Genomic DNA, 14,903 nt, shown 5'->3' on the forward strand with positions numbered 1-14,903 from the left:
CAAAGGGCAGGACGTCAGCTGGGGTCATAGGATCCCAGCAAGATAAGCATCCAGTTTCATCTTGAAGGTGTTCAATGAAGGCGCTTGAACAACCTCCGGCGGCAGGCTGTTCCAGACCTTGGGGGCTCGGACAGTAAAGAAATTCTTCCTTATGTCCAGCCTGAAACGATCTTGTAGTAGTTTGTGACCATTCGTCCTCGTCATCCCTTGTGGCGCTCTGGTGAACAAACGTTCCCCTAGATACTGGTGGTCACCCCTGATAAACTTGTAGGTGGCCATCAGATCACCCCTGAGCCTGCGCTTTTCCAGGCTAAAGAGCCCCAGGGCTCTCAGCCTGTCTTCGTAGGGTCTGCTTCCCTGACCTCTGATCATGCGCGTGGCTCTTCTCTGGACTCTCTCAAGCTTCTCCACATCCTTTTTGAATTGTGGAGCCCAAAACTGGACGCAGTACTCCAGCTGCGGCCTCACTAAGGCCGAGTACAGGGGGAGAATGACGTCCCGGGATTTGCTTGAGAAGCATCTATGGATGCAAGCCAGCGTTTTGGTCGCTTTACTAGCCGCAGCATCGCACTGCAGGCTCATGTTCATCTTGTGGTCAATGATGACCCCCAAGTCTCTTTCTTCCATAGTGCTAACCAACATAGCACTGCCGAGCCTATAAGGATGCTGCGGGTTTTTTTTCCCCAAGGTGGAGAACCATGCATTTATCGGCGTTGAACACCATCAGATTCTCATCCGCCCACTTGCTGAGCCTGTCCAGGTCAGCCTGGATCATCCGCCTGTCTTCTGGTGTGGATGCTTTGCCCCAAAGTTTGGTGTCATTGGCGAACTTGGCCAGTCCGCTTCTGACTCCAGTGTCCACATCATTAATGAAGATGTTGAACAGTATGGGTCCAAGGACAGAGCCCTGGGGGACCCCACTGGTCACAGGACACCACGATGAGTGACTTCCATCAATTACTACCCTCTGGGTCTGACCCCGGAGCCAATTTTCCAGCCAGTGGATCGTGGGGGACCCAAGGCGACAATTGGCCAGTTTCTCCAAGAGACGATCATGGGACACCAGATCGAAGGCTTTTTTGAAGTCAAGATATGACATCAATCTCATCTCCCTTGTCCAGGTGATAGGTCACCTGGTCGTAGAAGGAAATGAGATTGGTCAAGCAAGACCTACCCGCAACAAACCCGTGCTGGCTATCCCTTAAGATGTTGGTGTCGGCCAGTCCATTAAGGATGGCCTCCTTAATAAACTTTTCTAAGATCTTCCCCGGGATAGAAGTCAGGCTGATGGGCCTATAGTTAGCCGGATCCACTTTCCTCCCTTTCTTGAAGATAGGCACCACATTGGCCTTCTTCCAGTCTTCGGGCACTACACCAGAGCGCCAAGAGTTTTCAAAGATCCACGCTAGAGGCTGGGCTATGATGCTCGCCAGCTCCTTGAGTACCCTGGGGTGAAGATTGTCAGGGCTGGCTGACTTGAAGGTATCCAGCTTCTCAAGATGTTCCTTCACAAAGTCAGCATTAATGGAGGGCAGGGGATCACCCTCACCCGGACTTCCCGGCCCTGTAGCAGGCACAGGCGTCCCATGGGGCTGATGAAAGACCGACGCAAAGTACCTATTTAATAGGTTGGCTTTTTCCTGGGCGTCAGTTGTCAGTTGCCCCATCTGGTTCAGCAGGGGTCCAACGTTGCCCCTGCTTTTCCTCCGGCTCCCCACATATCTGAAAAAGGACTTTTTATTGTCCTTGATGCTCAAAGCTAGCTGGAGTTCAGTTGCAGCCTTGGCTTTCCTGGTCTGCTCCCTACAGGACCGGACCAGTGCAGAATAATCCTCCTTGGAGGTGACTCCCATCCTCCATCCTTTGTAGGCCTTTCTTTTTAGCCTCAGGAGGTCTACTAGGTCCCTGGAGAGCCAGGGGGGCTGCTGTGCCCTCTTGCTGCCTTTCCTCCGAGATGGAATAGACTTAGTTTGTGCATTGAGGATCGCTCCCTTGAGGAGCAACCACTCTTCTTGAACTCCCCTCTCCCTGTGGTCACAGTCCCTTAGGGCCTCATTGACAAGCCTCCTGAGCTTGTCAAAGTCGGCTTTCCTGAAGTCAAGGACTTGCGTGTTGCTGACCGACTTGCCAGCTTTTTGGCGGATGGTGAAGGTGATCAGCTCGTGGTCGCTGTCACCCAGCTTCCCATCGATCACTAGGTCGCCGACTAGGTCCTCCCCAGTAGCCAGCACCAGGTCGAGCAGCGCTTTGCCTCTCGTTGGCCCATAGACTTCTTGAGTCAGGTAGAGGTCATCCACGCACGAGAGGAAGCTCTGCGACCGCTCAGATTTTGCTGAGCGATCCTCCCACGAGATGTCTGGGTAATTGAAGTCACCCATGACAACCATGGTCCTGGAGCAAGCTGCCTCAGCCAGTTCCTGGGCAAACTCCTGGTCTAGTTCAGGACTTTGGGTGGGAGGTCTGTAATAGACTCCCACCATTGTGTCCCCTGTGCCGTGTTCCCCACGGATTTTAACCCAGAGGGTCTCCAGCCGTCCACCCTGGTCATCAATATCGGCTTGCAGGGACGCGTAGCTTTCCTTAACATAGAGAGCTACACCCCCGCCCCTTTTCTCTACACGATCCCTCCTGTACAGGGTATAGCCATCTATCCCCGTGGTCCAGTCATGGGTGGAGTCCCACCAGGTCTCAATGATCCCTATGACATCGTAATTGTTTGCACTGAGCAGGAGGATGAGCTTCTTCTGCTTATTCCCCAAGCTCCTGGCATTTGTGTACAGGCAGGCAAGTGCCCCTGGGGGGCTCCTTCCTTGCCCACAGATTTTACCAGGGCTGGGGCTGGGGTGGGCTCCCTTGAGTGCTGTGATCCGCTGGCTTTGCAAGGATTGTTCAGCGGGCCAGCAGTGGCGGTAGTCCCCCCGTCCCCCAGCGGGCTTAGTTTAAAGCCCGGTGGAGCAGGTCAGCCAGTCTGGCTGAGAAGAGCCTCCTCCCTAGGGGAGAGGTGGAGACCATCTCTTCCCAGCAGCTCGCTGCCCCTCTCACCAAAGAGCGGGCTGTGGTCATGAAAGCCAAAGCCTTCCTGACGACACCAGCGCCGCAGTCTTTGGTTGACCACATAGATCCTCCTGTCCCTTCTCAGCCCATAGCCTGAGACTGGGAGGATCGACGAGAACACCACCTGTGCCCCCAGACCCTTAAGCCCCACTCCCAAATCCCTGTAGCGCCTCATGACCTGGCTGGGAGTGCTCCGAGCCGTGTCATTGGTGCCCACATGAATAAGGAGCATGGGATAGCGGTCTGTGGGTTTGAGGAGTTTGGGGATCCTCTCCGCAATGTCCCGGATGCGGGCCCCTGGGAAGCAGCAGACTTGCCGGGCTAAGGGGTCAGGGTGGCAGATTGGCCCCTCCGTCCCCCTCAGGAGGGAGTCTCCCACAACAAACACCTTACGTTTTGTCTTGGGGAGAGCAGGGGTGAGAGTTGCAGCTAGGCCCATGTTGCCTGTGGGGGCCGGCAACTCAGCAGGCTCTGCTGGGGCAGCAAGAGGTGTGTACCTGTTGCTCAGTTCTGGCGGGGGAGGGGCCTTGGTGCGGCGGGCCTTAGGGCCCTTGACCACCTTGGTCCATGCCCCTGGCTGGACACAGCAGGAGGTCCCAGAGTCCTCGTCTGGCCTGGAGGGAGACTGTGATCTACCCTCTGCCTCCCGGGGGAGAAGGGCCTGGCAGTAGGAGTCTATCTCCTGCTCGCAGTCCCTGATGGCACGCAGTCTGTGGACTGTGACCTGGAGCTCCTCCAGCTGGCGTGCCAGAGACCCCAAAAGGGAGCAGACCCCACAAGGGGAGGTCGCCATGCTCCCAGGCCCCAGAGCCTGAAAAAGGGACAGGCAGCCCCCGCAGCCGAGAGCCAGGGGCTCCGTCTGCGTGGAGCCCGGGACCAGGGGCTCCGTCTGGGTGGCCGTCTCTGAGGTGCCAGAGGGGGGGGCCGCGGAGCCCGAGGGGACCCTTCGGGGTGCGGCGCGTGCCCATCCGTGTCATGCCTCAGGTAGGCTGGCTACGGCTGGGGCTGTCTACCCCGGGGGGTGCGCAGGCAGGGTCTGGCGCCCTCCCGCATGCCCTCCCGCGCGAACTCCGCGCTAACTCACGCGCTGGCAGAGAAGCGCGCCTGTTTGTGCAGCCTGTTCGCTTGGCTCCCTGGGGGGCTGGGTGAAGTAGGGGCCTGGGCGGGGCTTGACCCGGCCCGGCTCCACTCAGCTGCCGCCTCCCACACACACACTAAGGGGGTTAGCCCCTTCTCTCCACGGGCCCCACTTACCCCGGCTGCGCTGGGGGTCAGCGGGGGGCTCCGCGGCTGCTGGAGGGTTTCTGGGGGGCTTCGGGGGAGCGGGGGCGCAGCGAGCTTTCACCCGCGCGTCTCTCGCCGCTCCCGCGTCTAACTGGGCTTTTTCCCGGTCGGTGGGCCCTTTTAAACTGTGCGCATGTGCAGTGGGCCTGCCGTCGAGGAAGCTGCTCTTAAGGAAAATACGGGGGCCCTGCCCGGGATTTGGGGGACCCTGCCTTACTGGAGGGGGGCTGGTCCCTCCATATAAACACTTGGCATTAATGATGTTTCAGTCCATACAGTTATTTCATAATCTCACTAATGGCTTCAGTATTTCTTAGTCATAACAGTCAGATGAAACATTATCAGTCTCCCTAATCATAGTTTGAATCTCTTCCCACTATGTCACCATGTTTTCTACAGATAAAAGTACTAAAACAAATCAGAAGGCATGTATCTGCTTCCTCATCTCCCTATGATTGGTGGGGGGAGGGAAATTCTCTTCTGCTTTATCCATAAATAGCTAGAGAATAATTGTTACTATCATTATGACACATCAGACCAAAAAAACCTGCCTTTTTGTAGTAATTAGAGCAGATTTGTACTACATGTTGAAATAAAAAGAATTCTGTTATGTGGTTACTGTCATTTCTAGTTTTTCCTGAATTTAGGTTTTTATTAAGGTCTAACCTCATATTAGTTTGTAGAAACACATTTTTTATTCTCGTAAGTGTAAAATTCAGCAATGTTTTCTGTAAATAAAAAGGGAGGGCTTCATTAGCAAGAATTTAGTACCAGGATCAAATACCCAACTAACCCTTTTAAAACTGTATTTATGTATGTATTTGCATCCAGCATTAAAGGCAAGGTGCAAAATTCTGCACTCCATTAAACTAATTCATCCAGTTATATTTGCTTCAGCGGAGTTATTCCTGATTTACACCAGTGTAATTGGAAAAAGAATTGCCGAGCTGTGTACAATAAACTATGAAAATACAGGAGATGAGGTCCTCTGTATTCAGTAACATTTCAGTTTGATTACTACATTGTCTAAATCTTCTCCCACTTTACAGTAAATGTGCAGTGTGAATTATGTGGACTTCAGTGGAACTATTTCTGCTTTGTGCTATCTTGAGATAAATTAGAATGAGAGAATCTGAAAAAAAAAAAAAGCAGCAAGAAAAAAATGGTATTAAAAAACAATAAAAATCAAGCTATGGCATAACAGGTACCAATAGAATATGCCTGTTTATTAGTTATGTACCAAGCCATTGATATCCATAGTATTCCATAGTGGTTCTGAGGAGATAACAATTCACATGGAATTTGCTAGATGGGCAAGGAACTGTTCTGTTCCATCCCTGTCTTTCAGAAGTGTCTCATTTAAATCCTAAACAACATTATGTTGGAATATTTCAGCACTATCCTTCGAAATACAAAAATTCTGCAGCCCTTATTTATATTTGAAGTCAACAGTACTATCATTTTTCTAAGAAGTCAGAATCTGGTCTTAAATAAGAGGATACAATGTAGTTGAAATGTATGCATCTCTGCCATTTCTATGGAGGTAACATTCTTCCTGGGTGGGCCATACTCACAGCTGGTTCTGAGCAAGTGTAAATCCATTCAGCAGTTTCTCTAAAGAGTTAGTAGAGTTCTTCCATGGGTTTGCATGGAGTGCATGTGCTATTACAAGGAATGCACCAGAATTCTGTAGTGTCAATTGACAGAGCAAGATATGGACTTGAGGAGCAATTTAAAGGCTCTTATTCTAAAAGTTGAATAATTTCATAGAAACTTTCCAAAGATAATCCAGTATTAGAAATGTTAAGTGTCTCAAATATGAAAAGCCACAACCCAATTATTGTTTTCAGCTATATTCAAAAGCACCACCAGTTTGTGACATGGAAAAAATAAAACAAGTAGAGAAAAATAAACAGAAAATTAACCAACGGGACTGGAGCCAAATCAGGAATCCGGCTATGAATACCCACAAAGAATCACAATTCCAACTGGATGGCTGTAGTATGCAGCTACTTGTAACTAGATATATTTCTTTAGGGAGACTGGGGAAAGAAAGGCGATTCAGGAAAGAAAGGTGATAAAGGAGAGTTTGGAGAACCAGGACCTCCTGGACCAAAGGTAACATGCATTTTTGCACTGTTTAAATTTTACAAAATAGAACTACAATGAAATAGAATTTATTAATTGATCTTACTTTCCATGTTTTTAGGGATATTCTGGAAGAAAAGGTGAACCAGGTCTTACAGTAAGTGTGTACATTAGAAAAAAAAAAAAAAAGATAAAATTTTCAAAAAAAAAATTTACCCTTACAAGAAATTGGCATGCATTTTGTTACTTTGCTGATCTGCATGCTATAGACTTTGCCTTAATAAATGGTGTTCAGCCTTTCTTTCCTGGTGAACCAGATGGGTAATGCCCAGTCGCTATACAGGTCAGATCTGACCAATGGCCCTGATCTGGTGTCTGGGGCAGGTGTAGCCCCATCTGGTCATGCAGAGGGACCAGGGGGCAGCCTGGCCCCAATTCAGCTGGGCAGGGGGAAGGGAGTGTGGCCTGGTCTCAGTCCAAACATATGGGGAGAAAGGGACCTGGCCTAACCCCAATTCAGTTGCATGGAGAGAAGGAGGCCTGGCCCACCCCATTTGGCAGTGCAGGGAGAGGGAGTGTGGGGATCTGGCAGTGCAGGGAGAGGGAGTGTGGGGATCTGGCAGTGGGGAAGTGTGGTGGTACTAGTGGCCAGATGCTGTGGCTCTGTGGGTCGCATGTGGCCAGTGGGCTGGAGGTTGATCACCCTGGCCTAAATTATTTTGAGTCAGGTTGACACAGAATTGGAAGAAAAACCTGACAGGAACTGGTAGAATCATATGGGTAGGAGGGGTCTCCCAGTATCGAGGGCTGGCAAAGATGTGGCATGTGTGTCACAAGTGGCCTGGGGAGCCTCTGTCTGTGGGATATGGCAGATTGGGGAGGGAACAGGCAACACATAGTGGCCAGGGCCAACCCTAGGGGGGCAGAGCCTTGGGCAAATCAGCCTGCGAGGCCCCCTTAAGCAAGCCAGGTAGTTCAGACTGCAGAGTGGGATGGAGGCAGCAGCCCTGGCCCTGATGCTGGTGCAGCCTGGGCAGCTAAGGTGAGTGCTGTGCTGGGCACACCCTCATGGTCCTCACTTGTCTGGTCTAACTCCATGCACAAATGAAGAATATGCTATTCCTGAACCATCCCAGATAGATGCCTCTCCCTGCACTTCTTGAAAATCTCCAAGGAAGAAGATTCTATAGTTTCCCTGGGCAGCTTTTTCCATTGTTCTGCTGTTCCTGAGATTTGCTCTAAATCTTCTTTGTTGCTATTTAAAATCATTTCCACATGCCCCATTCTCTGTGGTAAGGAAGAACAATGGTTCTCCAACTTCCTTGTGGCAGCCTAATTTTTGAAAACTGCTAGCCCACGTAATCTTTTCTCCAGAGGAAGCTTACGTAGTTCCTTCAGCTTTCCTCACACAAGTTGCTTTATCATTTTTGTTGCTCACCTCTGAATCCTCTCCACTTTCTCTGTATCCTTCTTAAAATGTGGTGGCCAAAACTGGACATAGTACTCCAGCTAAGGCCCAACCAACACTAAGTAGAGTGGTAATAGAATAGTTAATGATACAAGTGAACAGAGGATCCATAGTCCACCTGTAATTATAGTCACAGACAGGTTTTGCTGTTCTGCCATTTTCCTAGTTGTGATGAGGAGACTTTGTTTATTAGAGCAGTAGTTCCCAACCTTATTGTTTTTGTTTGTTTGTTTTTGTTTTTGTTTTTACCATGCCTGGTGGGAGTGGGAGGGGGTGCATGGTGCCTGCTGCCTCCCTCCAGGGGCTCCCCCCCTGCCCAGCTTTAACTCTGAAAGTTCAGATGTGACCCCAGAAGCCACTTAGCTGGGCAGATGGACAGGGCTCTGGGTGAGGGGGCTTATGCTAGAACCCTGCAGCCAATCCACTGTGGCCTAGTGGTTAGGAACCTCTGCATTAGAGTATTGTTTTGGGGATCTAGACAGATTAACCATGGAGAGATTCAAAGGTCTTTACATATAATAGACAGTAGAAGACTTTTTCCTGCGTGCAATTACTGAGAATGTACACAATGCAGATGGCTATAAATGCATATGGAAGTAAATAGACTGTGTAGTAATGACCTTTTGACCATCTAAATGGCATAGCTTCCTTTCCTACATACCAAATTAGTTATTTTAAGACAAAATAATGTAACTAGTTCTGAGCTCAGCATAGAATGAACATCATCATCTCTGAGAGGTTTGTTTTTAAAAATATACTTAAAACTTGAAAATCAGGATACAGTTATTGAGATCCAAGATTAATAATACTTGTATTTTAAATTATTCTAGTCATGTGTGACAGGCCATTCACAACATCAGCTCGCCCACATGTCTTCCCTGCCACACCTTTGTGTGAACTGAATAGTTGTCCATAGGCAGGAAGCGGCCCATTTATTGCCCTGAGGCATATAATATATGCCCTTGGCATCAGGGCAGTACTCCAAACTTGCCTTATACTATGTCCCATGCCTCATAGATGGCATTCAAAATCACTTCCAAATCCCCTCGCCCCTTAGCTGGGGCTGTAGTGGTCTTCCAGTCCACATTTGGCCTCAGGTGTCCTCAGACATACCTTGGTCTCTCTGCCCCATTCATTGTGGGCAGAGCACAGTGCGAGCAGGTTTTAGGTCTTCAGTAGCAGATCAAACAAAATAAAAACATGCCATAGATTTAGAACACACAGCACATTAATACATTAATGCATGTTCTTTTTCAGAGAGAAGAAATTATCAGACTTATTAAGGAAATATGTGGTAAGAGCTGAGAGGAAAAGAAAGTAATTCAATTGTAATAAAAGTACACTGGAGTTACTTTGGTTGAAAGCATTCAGATGAAGTATCCACATGAAGGATACTAGTTAAAATGAAACACATGGATAGTCTCACCAGAAAAACCATCAGAAAATAAATGCAGTTGGCTAGAGAACATGATTTTCAGTTAGTATATATCATGGGTTAGGAATAGTTCTATTAACCAAAATGAAGCCTGGCAAAAAAATCTTAACAAGGAAAACCCAGAAGAGATATCTTTCCTGTACCATAGATTATTTGCAGAAGGGGTGACCAGAGTTAGAACATGGGTACTACCATTGCAGACTACAAATATGGGAATTTTGAGGCCATAAAATAAAATCATGGTTATACATGCTATTTTAAAAGTTTCTGAAATTATGAACTGCATGATTAGAAGAAGCATTAGACTATTACCTTCTAGACTGGATGAATTATTTAGGAAATAGCACAATTACATAGTCAGTGGGCGCATCTACACATTCATTAATGCACCTTAGATACTATGCATTTAGTTTACTACTTCCTTAATAAAGCACTAATTAAATGCAGTACCTAAAGTTACTGTGCAGTAGCACCAGTGCATGGTTATTTAGTGACACTTACTGTGCATTGACCTAATAACACTGCACAGTAAGCTATTAGCGCAGTTTCTGCTGTAACACACTACTGCAAGTGTTATTAGGCCAGTGCACATTAAGCATCTTTTATAGATATGCTCCCTATGTTGCTCAAGATTAAGAGAAAATTATTTCCTGCCTATGAGGATATTTAGCATTAGGGTATATATATGCTAGACAAGTTTCTTTAGGTAAATGTGATATACCTTTTTAAGTTGGTCTAAAAAACTATCACATTTACCTAGAGAACTTTGTCTGCCTATGTCCTCAGACCTACACAGCTGCAACCAACACCTCTGAAATATATGCTAAGGATGTAGGTAAAATACAAGTAAGGAAGGCCTGAAAATGTAGAGAACAAGACAGAAAATTCCATGAAAGTGGGAATACATGACTGATATGGGAAACCCTTGGGAAATAAATCCCAGTAATTTAAGAACACAGAACTGATATGGAGTCTTGGAAATACCAGATTTTGGTTTAAAAGGTAAGTGCAAAATTTTCTTTAAATGGATTTGTTAAAATTAATTTAGGCTTTTGGTAATCTTATGATATATATTGGCAGCTTTACCATGATAGACCTAGTAGTTTAAATAACAAGAGTACACTAGCATAGACTCAATCTCAATAAGGTTTCTTGATCTAAAGTGAACCCTGACACTTGATTCAAATTTGCCTGCAGCACAGCCTGAGCTACTTGATTAACTCCTTGTTGGGGTTGTATGTTGCTTTTATCATTTTTTTCCTGTAATTTTTTTTTCCCATAACCATAAGTGTGTATAGAAACCTTCTAATTTAGCACTTAGAGAAGTCTCAGAAAATCTTTATTAGAATATTTAAGGCCCCTTGCCAGACATGCAAATAAATGCCATAGGATCTGACGTACAATCCCCATAATCATGTTTCCTGCCATGCCATGCAGAAGGTGTGATTATGGAATCCAGCATCAGATTCCATTATGCCTTATTGCTAGAGGAGGGGGAGCCACTGATCACAATCCCAGGCTCCCACTGTACTGGCAAGTAGCAAGTTCCCATGGCTGGGATCCCGTCAGCTGATAGGGCTCCCAGCTACAGAGGTACGCCATGCGCCCCTAAGACGGAGAGCCATTAGCTCCCAGCCATAGGGAGTGCACCATGCACTCCCGCAACTGGGAACCATTAGCTGATTCAGTATTCCAGCTGAGAGGGAACATTATGTGCCCGAGCGGCTAGAAGCCTGGATTAACTAACTACTCCAGCCTGGCCACACATTCAATTAATGGCACTAGGAACCAGCCACAAAGTTCCTACACATTTGTTTCTGTAATAACATTGTAACTTATTCCTTGTTTTATCACTCCATTAATTGCATTAATGTATGGCCAGGTAACAACTTAAAATGTGATTAACTGGTTAATCGCATCAAGTGTGACAGGGGCCCTAGTATCCATATTACTGTTTTAGAGCTTTCAGGGACTCAGTATAAAAATGTTAATCTAAGGATGATTCAGAAGCCAAACCCAACAAAATAACAATAGTATATATGCGCTTGAAAAAAAAAAAAAAATAGATGTAATCAAATTGATAAGACGTTTGTTTTGACTGCACTTTGTTAAACAAAATATAGGCAAGAAGTAAGAGTGAATTTATTATTACATTTTAGAGTTAAATATTCAGTAAGTCAGACCATGTCAGAACGTACACCCATTCATTTCTCTACTGTATTTGTCTTGCTCCTGTTACTGAGATCTTCCCTGGACAATCGCTACATACATTAATTCACTATTCTTTAACGGGGCCTTGAATAATTGTAAACCCTATACTTATTTTTTCAGTTAATTCATTTTGTCATTGAAAAGAAGTTTCTCATAAAAGTCTCTAAAACTCTTAATATTTTAGGTTGTGGTATGAAATGTAAAGAAACTCCATTGGAATTAGTGTTTGTGATTGACAGCTCAGAAAGCGTTGGACCAGATAACTTTGGTATTATCAAAACATTTGTGACAACAGTCATTGATAGGATAACCATCAACGAAGCTGCAGCGCGGGTTGCCATTATCAACTTCAGCCACAAAGTAGAGGTGGTATCTACCCTTCAGCAGTACACAAACAAAGACCACCTAAAAATTGCTGCTAATGACATGCAGTACCTAGGGGAAGGCACATTTACAGCTACAGCTATCAACAAAGCCATTGAAATATTTCATGCAGCACGGCCAGGGGTGAGAAGAGTGGCTATTGTGATAACAGATGGACAAGCAGATGACCGTGATAACATCCGTCTGGATGATGTAGTAAGGAAAGCCAACAACATCAACATTGAGATTTTTGTAATCGGGGTAGTTCAGAGAAATGATACCTATTTTGAGGACTTTCGGAAAGAAATGGATCTCATTGCAACAGATCCTGATAGTGAACATGTTTACCAGATAAATGACTTCATCACGCTCCCAGGTAAGAGAAACTGCATCATTAACCAGATGTTATATTTGATATACCGATTGAAGCCAGTCAGTATAATCCTGTTGTTAGGTAGCTTTCCTTTCTACTTCACAGGCAGCTGTTTCCTTGGTTTCTGTCATTCTCTGAACAAGTTATCTAGTCCAATCCAGTCTTCACCCCTTCCAGAATAAATGAAAGTCTAACTCAAAACTACAAGAGTTTCCAGAGCTATTCTCCTACCAACTTTTTTCCTCCCTAGGCCATTGAAGCTTGTGCAGCCTTCCTTCAGGAAAAGATTTCTATTCTTCTCATGTCCTGTCACCATGTTCAAATTTGAGTCCAAAAGAAGGACTATTATTGCTTGATCTGTAGTCTTAGTGAGGTTTCCCCTTATGTGGGCAAGCCAGTAGGTGTTCTGTAGTCTGAAAGTTTCCATCAAATTTGCACATGGTTTTACATCATTAGGGTATCCCAACAGTTGCATGTTATGTTGAATCTTACCAACCACTGTTCAGAGGCAGTTCAAGCTTCTCCGTGTTGGCCAATCAAGCTCTTCGTTTTCAGGGAGATGTTTAACAGTTTTTATATTCATCCTACCTCCTTCCCGAGCCATCTCTAGTCATGACTGCAAAATTTTGATTCACATGGCTGTTGGCGTTTCATTCAGTGGCCGTGATATAGAAAGGAAACCTTTCCATGATTTTAGTCTACTGGGAGCCATAATGTGTCTGTGTAATAGGTGCCTCATATCTACAACAGCCTCCATTTTGCTTGCTAGTGCTCTCCCGATGTCTGATGGAGTAATTTCAGTAAGCAAATGAAGACTATTGACATTTGGTGGTTTAAGGCATCCAGTAATGCACCTGCAACTTTTGTTCAGCACAGTATCTAGCTTCTTTGCATATGGCAATCTTTCCCAAACCAGGCATGCATATTCACTGCGCTTGCACCTTGTTATTCAGCAGCTAATTCATAATGTTGTTGGGTTGGCTCCTGTAACAGGACTGGGCCCCCAGGGGAAGCTGTGATGCCCTCTGGTGGCTATATGACTCCCACCTGGCTCAATCTCTAAGACACCCTCCCTCAATTCCTCTCCTGCTACGCTTTGCTCCTATTAAGAGATTAAAGAAGTGAGGCTGCCCAAGGGTCTTAGAGTGAGCCCTAGTCCATTCTAGCCCAGGAGGGCCCTTCTGGTCTCAGTTCTGTCCTTAAGCTGATTGGTTCCTCTCAGCCTGTCCATGCCCCAGGGCACCTGTAGCCTTAAGGGATAATTACATGGCTCCTACTTCCCTTACACCATGCCCATGCTCACAAATGTTTCCTGTTCAATCAATCTGATCACTCCCTTGTAGAGGTCTTGGTCCACTTGGCTTCCACTCCTTTTCTCGTGCTGGTCCGCTTAGCTCAGGAACCACTGCATTGGACCTGGTTTCTGGGCTCCAGCCCTAGCATCGCCCCTCTTGGACTTTGGACCCCCTGGTCCTATCTGCCTTACCCCTGAGCACTAAGCCTGCTTGGGTTCTGTCTCCACCTTCTCTCAGGCACTGGGCCTCATAGCTCTGGTCTCTGCCCCTGTTAGGCACTGAGCCCCCTGGCCCCAGGTCCTCTTTGGGCTGGCTACCCTCTCAGGCTCTCAGCCCCCTGGCCTTGGGTTCTGTCCTTCCCCAGGCTCATAGTATCATAGTACTTAGGGTCAGAAGGGACCCAAATAGAACATCAGGTCTGACCCCATGCCCCAGGCAGGAACAGGTGCTGGGGTCATATCACCCCAGCCAAATATCTGTCTGGCCTCCTCTTGAAGACCCTCAAGGTAGGACAGAGCACCACATTACTTGGGAGCTCATTCCAGAGCCTGGCAGCCCTAACTATAAAGCAATGTCTCCTGATGTCCAACCTGAACCTTCTCTCTAACAATTTGTGGCCATTGTTTCTAGTAACTCCAGGTGGTGCCCGGGGGAACAGAGCCTTCTGCAATTCCCACTGGTCCCCCCCCCCCCCAATTAGTTTGTAAATGGCCACTAGATCCCCTCTCAGCCTTCTCTTGTGGAGGCTGAATAGGTTCAGGCCCTTTAGCTTCTCTTTGTAGGGTCTAACCCACTGATCATTGACCATGCAAGTGGCCCTCCTCTGGACCGTCTCAATGCTAGTCACATCCCTTTTGAAGTGGACCCAGTACTCCAACTGCGGCCTGACCAACACTGCATAGAGGGGAAGGGTCACCTCCCTGGACCAGCTTGTGATGCATCTGTAGATGCACAACAAGGTACAGTTAGCCTTACTGACCGCTTCCTTGCATTGGTGGCTCATGTTCATCCTGGAGTCAACAATGACTCCAAGATCCCTTTCTGCCACTGTGTTGACAAGAAGGGTGTTCCCCAGCCTATAGGTGTGTTGCTAGTTCCTTTTCCCTAGATGCAGTACCTTGCACTTGTCTGTTTTGAATTCCATCCTATTCTCATCTGCCCACCCCTATAACTTGTCTAGATCTAGCTGGATCTCCCCTCCGCGTGCCCACCTCGCCCCACAGCTTGGTGTCGTCAGTGAATTTGGGCAGCATGCATTCTACACCCATATCTAGATCGCCTATAAAGATATTGAAAAAGTACAGGCCCCAGGACCAGCTCCTGGGGGACTCC

General features: G+C 46.9%; 1 protein-coding gene across 3 annotated transcripts in view; it reads left to right on the top strand.

The window, feature by feature from the left end:
* Positions 1 to 14,903, top strand: part of COL28A1 (collagen type XXVIII alpha 1 chain) — a 189,983-nt gene that overhangs the window by 155,705 nt on the left and 19,375 nt on the right. For all 3 annotated transcript variants that reach the window (XM_019498073.2, XM_019498072.2, XM_059728975.1), the window contains 4 exons: positions 6,376 to 6,456; positions 6,548 to 6,583; positions 9,152 to 9,188; positions 11,725 to 12,279. In XM_019498073.2, the coding sequence (XP_019353618.2) occupies positions 6,376 to 6,456; positions 6,548 to 6,583; positions 9,152 to 9,188; positions 11,725 to 12,279 (709 nt within the window). The remainder of the gene's footprint in view (positions 1 to 6,375; positions 6,457 to 6,547; positions 6,584 to 9,151; positions 9,189 to 11,724; positions 12,280 to 14,903) is intronic.

The sequence above is a fragment of the Alligator mississippiensis genome, chromosome 5, assembly GCF_030867095.1.
Source record: "Alligator mississippiensis isolate rAllMis1 chromosome 5, rAllMis1, whole genome shotgun sequence".
In the NCBI taxonomy this organism is placed as follows: domain Eukaryota; kingdom Metazoa; phylum Chordata; order Crocodylia; family Alligatoridae; genus Alligator; species Alligator mississippiensis.